The sequence below is a fragment of the Ischnura elegans genome, chromosome 6 (genome assembly GCF_921293095.1).
Source record: "Ischnura elegans chromosome 6, ioIscEleg1.1, whole genome shotgun sequence".
NCBI classification, from domain to species: Eukaryota; Metazoa; Arthropoda; class Insecta; order Odonata; family Coenagrionidae; genus Ischnura; species Ischnura elegans.
The window spans coordinates 116,146,410-116,161,460 of NC_060251.1; the positions used below are offsets into that span (position 1 = coordinate 116,146,410).

The 15,051-nt window shown below is 37.9% G+C and overlaps 1 protein-coding gene across 1 annotated transcript in view; it reads right to left on the reverse strand.

Annotated features, from left to right (window-relative positions):
- The window catches only part of LOC124161453, a 155,697-nt gene that overhangs the window by 26,712 nt on the left and 113,934 nt on the right, over nt 1–15,051 (reverse strand). Inside the window, exons 21-22 of the mRNA XM_046537776.1 lie at nt 14,101–14,250; nt 1,496–1,653 (exon numbers count right to left, since the gene is read on the reverse strand). Coding sequence (XP_046393732.1) covers nt 1,496–1,653; nt 14,101–14,250 — 308 coding nt within the window. The remainder of the gene's footprint in view (nt 1–1,495; nt 1,654–14,100; nt 14,251–15,051) is intronic.

Below are 15,051 nucleotides of genomic sequence, written 5' to 3' on the forward strand. Positions count from 1 at the left end.
GCAATATGAAATGTACAATTGTAGATCATAAGTAACATTTCTCTGAATTTACAAATGATTAACCATAGAAGAATCATCTAAAATTAATCAAGAGTTTTTTTCCTGCCGCTGATCGTCGTCTTCAATGCCAGAGCAGACGTCCAAGTAACCTTGAAACATTCCTCGTCAGCAACTAGATAAAATAGTTTCACTTTAAGAAGTGGATTCTTATGGAAATAATTAGCCCGGTTTAGCATTGTATTTGAAAAATGCAAATATCATGTTGCTTTTGCGTCCGAATTTCTTTTTTTTATAAAGATGGCAGAAAACTTCGAGGGACCATGAACTCCTGCACGGATATTCTGCAACCCGGATTAACCGCAGCCATATAATCAGGAGTCTTCTGTACTTCAATTTCAGTACGTATTTCAATGGTAAGATGTAATAGCCACTTTTCCACAAAAACAACCTTAAACAAACAAGAAATAAGTGGAACGGCATGTGGCAGCAACAAAAGACAAGTCAACCCGTGAACATCTCTGTCAGAGTCAGAGAGATGTGAGACACCGGTGATGAACAGTTCAAGGGAGCAAGCGCCGCCGCACACCAACGGCTAACTTCCAGTCATGGGCTGAGGAGAAATCACGCCAGCCATGGAGGGGAGGTGGTTTACGGGAAGAGGTGGCTGGCTTCAAACTGCAGGCGGGGTGAATAGGCAACAGGCGGCCTTTGACATTGGTTAACTGATACAATCCAACTTTCCCTGCAATACCCAATTTGAAAGGAAACCCCAGAACATAGTCCAAGCGTGGCTTGGGAACCAATGTAATAAACTAGGAACATCTCCCTCTCCACAATCTTCTCTGTCTTATAAGTTCCCACGTGGGGTGAGGGAAATTCAGATAGACAATTGATAGCCAAGGAGGGGAGAGACATGGTAGGATAAGGGCTTCGAGAAGGAGAGAGATTTGATTGGTGAAATGTGGACTACTTCTCACTCCAAACTGCAGACTATGGTTCGGCACCAACCTTCCCCTGGATTTCCAAAACCCATTTATTTGTCTGCAGGGCTACTATTTAAGAGTCGAACTCCTGGTATGGCAGGGTTCGGATGGCAGGGTATCAGAGAGAGGGGGTCCAAGGCATTAGCAAGCCGAGCATTAGTGTCTCCGAGCCGAGTCGAAGGCCTTTGTGTGAAAATCTTTAGTGCGAAAAGTCCTTCGTAGGAAAGTCCTGCAATAAGTCCGGGAGGTAGATTGTCTGAGGGGGTAGATTTCCAACCAGAAAAATTCCTGGGGGGTCTGAGGGGTACTTTAAAAAATTCCACATATAGATGGCACTCTGGATCAAGGCGTTAATAACCATTGATGCTAACGTAGCCTATGACATTTATATAATCACTCTCTTGATATGTCTACCTACTCAGATATGTCTACCTACTCAAAAAATCAGCATATGAACAGCTCAATCGATTTGATCCCATTTACAGACTTATTTATCGAGAAGAATAACTCACCCAAGACAAAGGAGAAAGAACTCATCAATAGAGAAGGTTGAATTGCTCAAGAAGAAGCGAACTTTCAGGAGATACTGGGGGGCTTTGGCTGTGGCCACGGCCTTTCCACGCTCCACCTCACCTGCTGGCTGACCATCCACCGAAAGATTGTAGGTGATCTGCAATGAGAATTAGTATTAACTGCTATCAGCATAAAAAGTAAAAGGGAGCACAAGATGTTAAAATTAATAAGAATAATTTATTGGTGCATTAAATTGACAGTTCATGGGATATTGTGCAGCTACATGCAAATTGGCATATCGTCACAAAGTTAAAAATAAGTAAATAATATAAAAACTATGATTAAAAAAATCACTGCAAAAATATAAAGCCCTCATTCAGAAACTCTAACTAAAAATAACTATTTTCAGTCAACAGACTTAATTTAGTTAATGCATCCTTTGTCGGTACCCTGTTATTTGCAAAAAGTTTTCCCATCTTGCCATGGGAAATTTTTACTCCCATGTGATAGAGCGGGAGCTTTCAACAGCTTTCAATGGGTGCATTGGTACAATACATAGATGCTTTCTCCTTGTGTCATGATCAATTTTGTCGGCATTTTCAATTTTTTGAATAAGGGCCTGCATGGTTCTCTCAAGTTGCTTATTGTAATCAAAGAGATGAATCTCTTTTGCCACCTGAATATATTTTCCCATCCACTAGCTATTCTCCAAAGAGTTATCCTATATTTCAGTTGGGGTGCATGTAACCATAGCACAGAGTGCAACTGGTAAGTAGACTTGTGACAGACACCATACATAAAGAAGCATAGCAGGCTCTGCTATGACGGGCAGATATACATCTTAGTTTGTCTCTCCATTTTATGTGTCTATCAGCACACTGATAATACAGTTTGACATAAGCTGCAGAGGCTTCCACTCCAATTAATTGGGAGTCTTTTATTTGGGTTTTCTCACATTGAGGAACTGATGTTGCCAGCTGGAATCCAGGAATAGCTCACGTCCAAAAAGATGGACCAACAAAGGAGAAACGCAAATAAAAGATACCCTGAATTTATATCTTGCATTATCTCACTCGAGTACTCATGATGAGGGTCCAAGGGGACCCTTACAAGGCTACAACTCACCAGGGCCCACTACCAAAAACTCATTCGCTCGCAATCACCCGGGGAGGGGATTGGAGGGGAAGAAAAAGGAAAGGAGGCACCACCTTGATAGGAGCCCGTCAATGGCGCCAGGGAGAGGATAGGGGTGGAAGGTAGGGGATAGGGACAAACCCACGTTGCCATGGGAACAATGGGGCCCACTACTTGTAAAACCACTACACCCATGTCTCATACAGCGCAATTTCGATTAGCACAATTTCGATATAGAGCAAATTCTTTTGATGATGGTGGTGATTGCTCTGAGACTTTGAGTGCAAGCACTGGCTGGTTCCAGAATTTTAAGAGGCGAGTAGGTGTTTTCAGTGCTGCAATATCAGGCGAATCTGCTAGTGCTGATAGCACACCACCACATCAGCCGCAACCTATCCGGATGAACTGCAAGCAGTGATTGAGAGTGGCTCCTTTCCCCCTCATCTAGTTTTCAATGTTGACGAGACGGGATTGTTTAGGAAGAGAATGCCATCTCGATCTTTCATTTTCAGGGAAGAAAAACGTGCTTCAGGTTTCAAAGCATTGAAAGATCATTTTACCTTGCTGCTTGGTGCTAATGCCTCGGGGGACTTCAAATCGAAACCTTTAATGATTTATCATCCAGAAACTCTGCGAGCAATGTAAGGTTATTCAAAGCAGCATCTTCCAGTCATTTGGATGAGCAACAAAAGGGCCTGGGTGACACAAGAATTGTTTTTAGACTGGTTTGTCAACCATTTTTGCCCAAGTGTTTTGACCTACTGCAATGAAAAAGGTCTACCACCGAAAGCATTATTGCTCCTCTATAATGCACCTGGACATCCTCACAGCTTAGTTAATACCAAAACCCCTTTTCCTGTGACTTTTATGTTCTTGCCACCTTACACAACTGCAATATTACAACCGATGGACCAGGGAGTAATATCTATTTTTAAAGCAAAATATTTAAAACTTACTTTTGAAAGCCTTATCTCGGCGATTGATGGTGATAAAACTGACTCTGTCAAATCCTTTAAGAAGAACTATGACATTATGTCGGCTATAGAACATGTAAAGCAAGCCTGGGAAGCCGTAACCCTATTGGAAATTTCTTATAAGAAAATTTCCTATCAGAAATTGGGCATTTTTCTTATAAGAAAATTTCTTATAAGAATTCTTCTTATAAGAAAATTTCTTATAAGAATTTTTCTATAAGAAAATTTCTTATCAGAAATTGGGCATTTTTCTTATAAGAAAATTTCTTATCAAAAGTATCAATTACAAAATGTTATTTATTAGAAATTTTCTCATGGAAATATTTATTATAAATATCATATCATCATGCTTAAAACACTTGTGCAAACTTCTACAAAAAGCTACATGAGATTTACATCCCTCCTGAGAGTACAAAGTTAGCATTATACCTAATTTTTTCCAAATGAAGGTGCCTATATCTGGTACACAGCAAACCTAATGATTTCCCATGTACCAAATGTAATGTCTATCTTTAGTGTGCATCAAGCAAGGACATTCAAGTTCTGTAAAGTTCACCTGACTGGCCAGACAATGCGAGATACCATAGAGGTCCTTCAGGTCATGGGTTCTGCATAGGGTTAACGCCCCCCACATTTTAAAACTAAAAAACTAAAAGCAATGAAACCAACGATATCCTGGAATGATGGACTGATAATAGAATATGGCTTTGGCAATCACTACGCAATGAAATATAAAGGAATTGCAATATGGAATGATTTAACCTGGAAAATTGAAGAAGCAAATGAAATAAAATTCAAGTTCGACTTGGGATACTTCAAGAAATTATTTGGGAAGGAAAATGAAAAATTGATAAATCGAATACATAGGAGAAATGTTTATCCTCTACATGCAGATTTGGATAGATAATGAAAGAAATAAATAAAGTAAAATGGAATTTGATGCCATTTGGAGAAAAGGATAGGTAGAATATGGCTAACAATTAGTGCAAGATTTAGGGAAATTAATAGGAATCCCAGAAACACTGATTGAGAATAATAGTTAATGTATTTTCCATAAAATAATAATTGTGCAGATGTTATTTAGGTTTACTCATACAAATTCATTCTCTCCAGAGACGACCAAATCACTCACTTTGTCCTTTGAAACACTGTTTTCATTAAAACTTCCACTTATATTAGATATGTCACAATCTGAAAAATATACAAGTCTATCTAAATTAATGATGAAAAGTTTAAAATTCCACGAAACTGTTTGTTTAAGGTGACATATGTATAGATAGCACCAGATAGCACAAAGTAAGTGAGTTAACCGTTTCTTATGGTTTTCTTACGGAAAAAATTGATAAGCAGCTTATCGTAAGCTAAGGGACTTATATAAGGCAAGGGTAAGACGTTAGGGACGTTTAGGTAAGGAATGCCGTCAAATATATATCCTCAGGCAATGTAAGTCACTTCTGTTGGAGCGCCAAAGGCGGCTGAACAGCGTACTACACATGCTACGCGGCTCATCTTGACATGAATTTAAAGGCTATTGGGGAAATTTAGCGAGTTTTTATAAGGGCTGAACAACAGATATCAGATTTTCCCGTGAATAGAAAAAAATTAATAACTGCAAGCAACCGGCTAGTGAAGATATAAAGCATAGTACAAGTACCCTATCCATGCGGCGGAAAGAAAAAAAATAACATCAGGGTGGATCCGAGCGTGCGACCCTCGGAATCGTAGTACTACACGCTAACCACTACACCACGGCAGTTGTTGACAAGAGGAGGCGTAGTTATACTAATTAAATATCCAATTATGTAAAAAAAACTTGTTTGGCATGTGCATGAAAAACTGAATTTATTCAAGGTCCATACATTTTAACATTTATGAATTTTAAATTATGGTTTGATAACCCGATGACTACAATACGTATATTAGATGTTCCTTCCGGCATTTTTATATTATTCTACGTTGGTGTTCTTGTGAAATTGTGTTTTTCTTACGACCTTCGTTAAGCTATCAGTTCATAAATGTGAATGATTTTCAAATTATGGCGGTATGATGTTATTTCTCCTCATAATATAGAAGCGCCAATAATAAAAACATTGTTTTAATGCATAAAGGCCTTGATTAACACTCTGAAACGATGGGATAATAACAGCATCTACGGAAGTGCTGAAAGTTTGGCATCCATTTTGCCATTACTCTGGATGTTTGTCGCCCTGGCCGTAAGAAACCCATAACAAGCTTACTTGAGAAGCGGCTTCCTTATTTCTTCCTTTCACCTTATCTCAATGACTTATAATGTGCTAGCTGGGATATGATTTTAGGAATGCCAGTTTTGTAAGACTTACCAAATGAGGTCAATGCCTTATTTTTGTTAGAAGCACACGACTTATTTCATTAAACAGGTCACACAAAAACATGGTGAATGATTAACATATAAAAGCAATACCTAGCAACCTAACAACCAAACAAGGTTTCCATGGCAACCGTATCCTGCAACGTATGCAATCGTAGTATACATCGTGCTTATTCATGGCCCATATCAAACTTCCATCGGTTAAGTAATCTATAGACTCGAAACAGACAGATTTTATAAGTGTACAATTTTTCGTGTGCTCTTAGGGATATATATTAACAACCCAGCTAGCACATTATAAGTCATTGAGATAAGGTGAAAGGAAGAAATAAGGAAGTCGCTTCTCAAGTAAGCTTGTTATGGGTTTCTTACGGCCAGGGCGACAAACATCCAGAGTAATGGCAAAATGGATGCCAAACTTTCAGCACTTCCGTAGATGCTGTTATTATCCCATCGTTACAGAGTGTTAATTAAGGCCTTTATGCATTAAGACAATGTTTTTATTATTGGCGCTTCTATATTATGAGGAGAAATAACATCATACCGCCATAATTTGAAAATCATTCACATTTATGAACTGATAGCTTAACGAAGGTCGTAAGAAAAACACAATTTCACAAGAATACCAACGTAGAATAATATAAAAATGCCGGAAGGAACATCTAATATACGTATTGTTGTCATCGGGTTATCAAACCATAATTTAAAATTCATAAATGTTAAAATGTATGGACCTTGAATAAATTCAGTTTTTCATGCACATGCCAAACAAGTTTTTTTTACATAATTGGATATTTAATTAGTAACTACGCCTCCACTTGTCAACAACTGCCGTGGTGTAGTGGTTAGCGTGTAGTACTACGATTCCGAGGGTCCCACGTTCGGATCCACCCTGATGTTATTTTTTTTCTTTCCGCCGCATGGATAGGGTACTTGTACTATGCTTTATATCTTCACTAGCCGGTTGCTTGCAGTTATTAATTTTTTTCTATTCACGGGAAAATCTGTTATCAGTTGTTCAGCCCTCATAAAAACTCGCTAAATTTCCCCAATAGCCTTTAAATTCATGTCAAGATGAGCCGCGTAGCATGTGTAGTACGCTGTTCAGCCGCCTTTGGCGCTCCAACAGAAGTGACTTACATTGCCTGAGGATATTTGACGGCATTCCTTACCTAAACGTCCCTAACGTCTTACCCTTGCCTTATATAAGTCCCTTAGCTTACGATAAGCTGCTTATCAATTTTTTCCGTAAGAAAACCATAAGAAACGGTTAACTCACTTACTTTGTGCTATCTGGGAAGTCTCATAAGAAGAAGCCTCAACTTCTTGGAACCATTTATGTCAAATACCATGCTGAAAACGCCAATAAATTAGCAGAACATTACTTAACAAAGAGTTATACATTATTTCCAAAAAAATCTTATAAGAATTTCTTAAATAATTATAAATTGCCAACATAAGTTATGGTGACTTAAATGCATGCCGGATAAAAACCTGAAAGTTATGTGACCTGCGCAACATTCTTATAGAATGCTATAAGAAATGCAAAGTTCTTATAAGAATTTCTGTAAGACTTATAGAATCCTATAAGAATTTCTGTAAGACTTATAGAATCCTATAAGAATTCTGTAAGACTTATAGAATCCTATAAGAATTCTGTAAGACTTATAGAATCCTATAAGAATTCTGTAAGACTTATAGAATCCTATAAGAATTTTTGTAAGACTTATAAGAAATTTCCAATAGGGAACAGCAGATTGCTTAAGAGGTGCATGGGGTCGCCTGTGGCCAGATGCTGGGAGCCCTTTTAAAGGATTCGACAATGACATTTCTGATGAAGTTCATTCGATAGCAGAACTTGCAAGGGAAACGGGAATGGCAGAAGTGGACAGGGAAAATGTGGAAGAACTTCTAAATCACCAAGATAGCGAATTGACGTATGAAGAATTGAAAGAAATATCGTCAAATGAAGATGCAAGTGAACATGAAGGCAATCAGGAACCAGAGGAATTTAAAGTGTTAACCATAAGAGTTCTCGCTGAAAGGATTGACCAAATTACTGCAGCTTTGGGCAGCTTTTGTGATAGTGACCCAAACTTTGAGCGCAGTAGCACCGTTAAGCGTAAAGTTTTAGAAAGTTTGTCTTGCTATAAAGAACTAATTCGCCAGATGGACAAATCTAAATGCCAGACTACTTTGGATATGTATTTTTTGGCATCAAACCCTGTAGCGTCAACGAGCATGAGCAAATAAAAACTATCCGGCAGAATTTTCTCCACATTTCTTCTTTTGCTGACAATTCTATCAACAAATATGGAAGTAAAGAATTATCTATACCTTTCTAATTTTATTTACGTACATTTTGTGACCAACCAACACGTGCCTTTGGTTAAAGTGCTGTCATTAACATGGAAGGGCTTTTTATGTTTATATTATTAGTTATATAAATATGGATTAAATTATGGTCTAATTTGATGTCTTTTTTCAAGGTTTTCATTCTTTACCGATGATAAAAACTCGTCAACAGATGGAAATGGATTACAAACCCCCAAGATAGCATTTATCCTAGATGTTAGTGTTGGTATTTTATTGGAAAGCACTGGTAGTTGTAAATGAATTAAATGCAATAACTCTTCATATTTTAAAAGTTTTAGTAGTACCGTATTTTAACTTCACACACATAAGGATTGTTAACAAATACAGATCAATAAACAATCTTGGTAACCAACCAACAGAGACAAAACACAACTGAAAATTACAAATGTCAACACCCCCCCGTAATTGAAGATGTGCTGAAACAGCTCTTTAGCATTTCCATCAAATGAATTACAAATTTTTAAAATTATTTTTAAACCATGCCTAAACCTCTCATACATTTTTCATGTTTTATACGATTTAAGCCCTTGGTAAGTATGTCAGCTGTCATTTCCTCAGTGGAGAGAAAATCTACGTTTATATTACCGTTTTCTACTTGTTCTCTAACAAAATGGTATTTCACATCTACATGCTTCATTCTATCATGGAAAACAGGATTTTCTGCTAACTTGAGAGCGCTCTGATTGTCCTCAAAAATAGTAATAATTTCTTGTTCCTGAAATAATTCGGAAATAAGATGTTTTAGATGAATAGCCTCTCTAGTAGCCTCGGAAAGAGCAATATATTCTGCCTCACAAGACGATTGGGCAACACATTTTTGTTTTCTACTACTCCAGGAGACTGGTCCACCTTTTAGATAACGAAGTACCCGCTTGGCCATCTTCCAGTGTATATCTGTATGCTTCTTATTAAACTGGGAGAGATAGCTAGTAATGAAGGAAATATCTGGCCGCGTGTTGACGGAGAGATACATGAGAGTTCCAATTAATGACTGGTACGGGACATCTATGATATCCTTACCCTTCTCTTTCATTTGACTAACGTCAACTGGGGTCGAAACAATCTTACAATCTTCCATGCCAAAACTCTTTAAAGCATCTTTAATGTATTGTTTCTGGTCTATCTTGAATACTCCCCTCTTCTCATCTCTTGTAAAATTCATTCCCAGGGCATGTTTGATCTTGCCAAGATCCTTAATGACAAATCTCTTCTTCAATTCTTCCTTCAATTTCTTCTTTTCTTTCTCATCATTGGAGAATATAAAGAAATCATCAACATACAATGTAATAATAACTATTTTAGTTCCAATATGTTTAAAGTAGACACAGGGTTCATGTTTTGATTTAATATACCCTATCTCATACAATAACTTGTGAACTGTTTTGTTCCAAGCACGACTAGCCTGCTTGAGTCCATAAATAGACTTCTGTAATAGACAAACCTTCTTCTCTTCACCTACAGCTATGAAACCTTCTGGTTGTGTCATATAGATGGTTTCATCTAAAGTGGCATTTAAAAAAGCAGTTTCGACATCCAGATGTTCAACATCAAGATTCAGTTCTGCTGCCATAGCCAACAGCAAACGGATAGTTGAACCTCTGACTACCGGAGAAAAAGTTTCTTCAAAGTCTATACCATGAGTTTGAGCAAAACCTTTAGCAACTAAACGAGCTTTGTACTTGATGATCTTACCACCATTGTCTCTTTTCAATTTGTAAACCCATTTACATGGTATTACACTTTTATTTGCAACTCGCACTAGCTTCCAAGTTTCATTTTTTCTAAGACACTCTAATTCCTCCATCATTGCTTTCATCCAATGCTCTTTGTCTTCACTTTGCATAGCCTCTTCAAATGTGGTAGGTTCTTTGTCAAAGAAATTTTTTGCTTGTAAAACAACATGATCAGGAAATTGTTTCTTGTTACGTACCCTTTGAGGATATCTAGGACTCTTAGCAGTTTCTTGAACATTAGTCCCAGCTTTATCTTCTGTTGAGTCTGCATTTTCACAAGGAGAATCCAAAAGAATTTTAACAGCAGCCGCAGCTTCATCTTTTGTTGAATCTGCATTTTCATTGTAAGAATCCAAAGGAATTTGAGCATCAGTACTGCTCTCACCGGAAAAATTATTTTCTAAAAACACAACATCTCTAGCATGGACTACCTTCATATAATTAGAAAGATCCCTAAATTTGTAAGCTTTCTTATTCTCACTATATCCTACAAATATATGTTCCTTGCTTTTGCTATCCCACTTCTTGCGTTCCTCCTTTGGAATATGTACAAAAGCTCGGCAGCCAAATACTCTTAAGTGTGTCAAGTTGGGACGCTCACCTGTCCATTTTTCTTCTGGAGTCATTCCTGTAACGGATCTATGAGGTGATTTATTCTTGAGATACGTAGCAGTTCTCACAGCTTCTTCCCAAAATGACTTAGGTAGTCTGGCACTATGCAACATGGAACGAGCCTTCTCCACAATGCTTCTGTTTCCCCTTTCAGCAACACCATTTTGCTGAGGAGTACGGGGTATGGAAGTCTGGTGAATAATTCCTTCTGACTTAAGATAATCTGAGAATTCCCTATTAACATACTCAGAACCATTATCTGATCGTAAAATTTTAATTTTCTGGCCAGTTTGCTTTTCCATGAGGTTTTTAAACTCTTGAAACTTTACTCTAACTTGATCTTTTGTTTTAATGAAATAGGTAAATATCATTCTAGAGTAATCGTCTATAAATACAAGTAAATACTTATTTCCTTCTAATGATTTTACACTGAATGGTCCACAGAGGTCAGAATGAATCAACTCTAGGCATTTAGTCGCCCTTTTACTTTTGATTTTAAGAAAAGATTCTCGACTCTGTTTCCCTTCTAGACATGCAGTACATACAGTTCTATTTTCCTCAGGGGCGTAATCAACTCCATCAGCTAATCCATTTCTCAGTAGATTCATACCATAGCGGCAGAGATGTCCCAACCTCCAATGCCAAAGAGTTTGCTGAGAAGGGTTAGTTGTAGCAGCCAGGGACTTTTCTGATACCTGTGACTCTATCTTATATAACCCGTTACTGGGAAGAGCAGTCATTAAAACATTCCCTGAAATACTACAATCATTATCATGAAAAAATTTAGCACCTTCTTTCGTAAATACTACAACAAAACCTTTTGAAACACATTTTGACACAGATATAAGATTTGTAGCAAGATTAGGCACATGAACAACTTCAGAAATACTACTAATACTGTTGTTGTTATTACTTTTGTGAATCATGACATCACCTATACTGTCACTCTGCAACTTACGTTTATCAGCACACACAATCTCCAAACCAGAGTTACTTTTAACATTGAACAGAATATCTTTATGAGGAGTCATATGGGCAGTTGCCCCGGAATCCACAAACCAATCATTTTTATTGCTTTGAGCACAACCACCAACACCTAAATCCGAGAATAAAGTGTATTGTTTCTTGTGTAGCTGCTTGTGGGTTGAACTCGATGTCTGTGCCGTTTTCTTGGTCTTGTTTGGACAGTCTGGTTTTTTATGGCCGGGTTGGTTGCATCCATAGCAGACGATACCATCTTGAGAGTTGTCGCGTTTCGGGAACTTCTTTTTCTTCGGAATAGTTCGAGACGCATTGGATGCAAATGCAGTCTCAGTTGCACCATCATTTTTGGACATTTCATTTAAGAGTTTAGTTTTCACCATGTTCACCGTTACTTCAACTCCTGAATTCTCGAGTGCCATTACTAGGGGGTCGTAATGTGAAGGAAGACCTCCAAGCAAAATAGCAACTAAATCCTCATCAGGAATCTCCTTCCCAATATCAGCAAGCTTCTGAGCGGTATCCATTACGGCAGTTAGGTACTCTTCAATGGACGTATAATCTCCGAGGGATAACCGGTACAAAGTCTTTTGAAGGTTAAGTCTCCGGGCAAAACCCTTATCTTCATATGCATCGGCAAGAACTTTCCATGCTTCAGCAGCTGTTTTGCATCTTCTTACATGTATGATAGCGGAATCGTCCACGCACAAACAAATCTTAGCTAGGGCACGCTCATCCTTCCTGGACTTTGAAGCAGCATCAGTATGATCATCATTTGGGTATCCATCAACAGCATGCCACAAGTTTTGATCTATTAAATACGCCTTCAGCTTAAATTTCCAAGTTGGATATCCTTCACGCCCACACAACGGCTTAATGTGAGACGATATACCGGATGCGTCAGACGACATTATGAAGACTTCACTTACTTCTTATAATTTACCAGTGCTGGGCCCATAACCTCTGTTGGTATTTTATTGGAAAGCACTGGTAGTTGTAAATGAATTAAATGCAATAACTCTTCATATTTTAAAAGTTTTAGTAGTACCGTATTTTAACTTCACACACATAAGGATTGTTAACAAATACAGATCAATAAACAATCTTGGTAACCAACCAACAGAGACAAAACACAACTGAAAATTACAAATGTCAACAGTTAGCCCACCCGCTTGACAGGAGGGAATTGTGAAGTAGTCTTTTTATTTCTCATGCAGGCTTGGTGTTTTTTCACCCGTTCTTGAAATTGTCGCCCCGTTTGCCCAACATACATTGCATTCACATTTTAAACTATACACCCCACTCCTTTCTTTTCTTGGGATGGGATCTTTTGTGAGGGAAAGAATGTTCCTGAGGTTGGATTTACTGTAAAACGCAACTTTAATTTTATCCTTAGGCACCTTTTTGCAAATCTTCGGCCCGATGTCCTTTAAATCTTTAAAGATGTTTGAACTATAAACATTAATATAAATAAGGTTTTATAAGGCTATCAATAGGAATATATGTATACGTTTACAGGAAATTCGATACCCAACACACATGCTACCAGGAACGCATCCCTATCTTCCTAATGTTAAAACGCTCTCATATAGCACAAAGACCCCAAGGAACGTATCCCTTGCACTATACAAGACAATGCTGTACTTAATTTGCCAACTAAATTGGAGGATTATTGTATAATGAGAAGAATCCATGGATCACACACATGATGACACCTATAGGAACCCAAGTGGGATTCTTAGAAGGATACAGCACACCAAACCCAGTACTACAACTGATACGCCCGCACACCCGTGGAGGGGAGTGGAGAGGGAAGGAAAAAGGATGGAGGCGCCGCCACGATAGGAGCCCAACTATGCCTCCAAGGTAAGGATAGGAATGGAAGGACAGGATAGTGTACACCCTTGCCGCTATGGAAGCAACCGGGGTCCACTACTAGCAAAGCCATAATTTATTGTACCAATGATTTTGGAACATTTTTCTATAAATATGAAAAATCCAAAGATCAAATCGTTGGATAAACATGATGACAGCGAAAAAAATTGAAGACAATTTATAGTCTATATCACCTAATCTTCTTTGAAACCTGACTGTTTCCCCCATATAATCCAAAATAGCCATTTTTGGTGTTTTTTTCAAACAGCTGTAACTCAGAAAATTAAAGTGTTCAATTTGTAAATCATTCAAATACGTCTACATCATGTATTTTTTAAATAGAAATGTACCTGACGGCAACCACACCTTTTTCATAGACGACTGTGTGAACATGAATGAAATGGACCAGTAAATCATCATTTCAATGTATTTAGTTAAGAAAACACAGTAAAGGTCATCCGTCATAAAATTGATGCTTGAAAAAACTCTTTGAAAATAGTTTGAATCCAAAGCAGCCCCTGAGCAATGCACCGTGACTGACAAATAATTGCGTGAAAATTGAGAAACCTTACCTTGAAAGAATCAAATGATTGCTGGTAGAGAATGATGAGTGTGTCATTTTTGCCGTAAGCAAAGTCCCTGTCAGTGAACAATACTTCTGACGTTAATCCCTGAAAATCAACTGCTCTGATGACTAGTGACTTGTGAGACTCCTCTGATTCCTGCGAAACAAATATGTGTTGATGGAATCAATTGATCAAACATCAATTTGAGACAAGCATTGGACAACTAGTGCATAATACTTTTAATACATAAGTTTTATTTACAGGACTATTAGAAATATGTGTAATGGGTAATTCAAAATTTTTTTTTCTTTCCTCAGATTTCATATTTAAACCTCTTATAAAATTCTATATAAGCCCTATATATAATACCGTATAAGCGTGTGTAAGAGGCGCACCCCTATTTTGAGCATGGGAGCTATGAAGAAAAAAATTTTGCGGCATTTTTTTTATACTATCACGCGGTGTTGCAGACGTACGCCTGGAATTTCGACAATTATCGAACTTCCTTCCTTCAAAATTTCCTCTTTCAATAGTAATTTAATAGTAATTGAAAGAGGAAATTTTGGAAAGGAAAGAGGAATAGTAATTTAATAGTAATTGAAAGAGGAAATTTTGATAATTGCGGCGGTAATAGCGGCACAAGAGGGAGTAGAAAGAGTTCCGATCCTCTCTTCGCATACGCCGTTGCTCTACGACGCTTGTCCTATTCTCGAACAATTTTGTTTAAATGCTCTCGCAGGAGTATTGAAATAGAATTGCAGCCGTGGAAAATTTTATGGCAAAACACGACAGGCACATTGCATGAACCTTCCCAAGAGCTTGGACAACAATCGGGGCAATCTCAGCGCCGTAGGATAATAACCACGTCGTAGATTTAACGGAACCACACTCGGCCCTCCATCAGCCAATGCCTCTGCCTTTTTTTTTTCCTTTCCGAGACCCCACAGGAAAATAGGA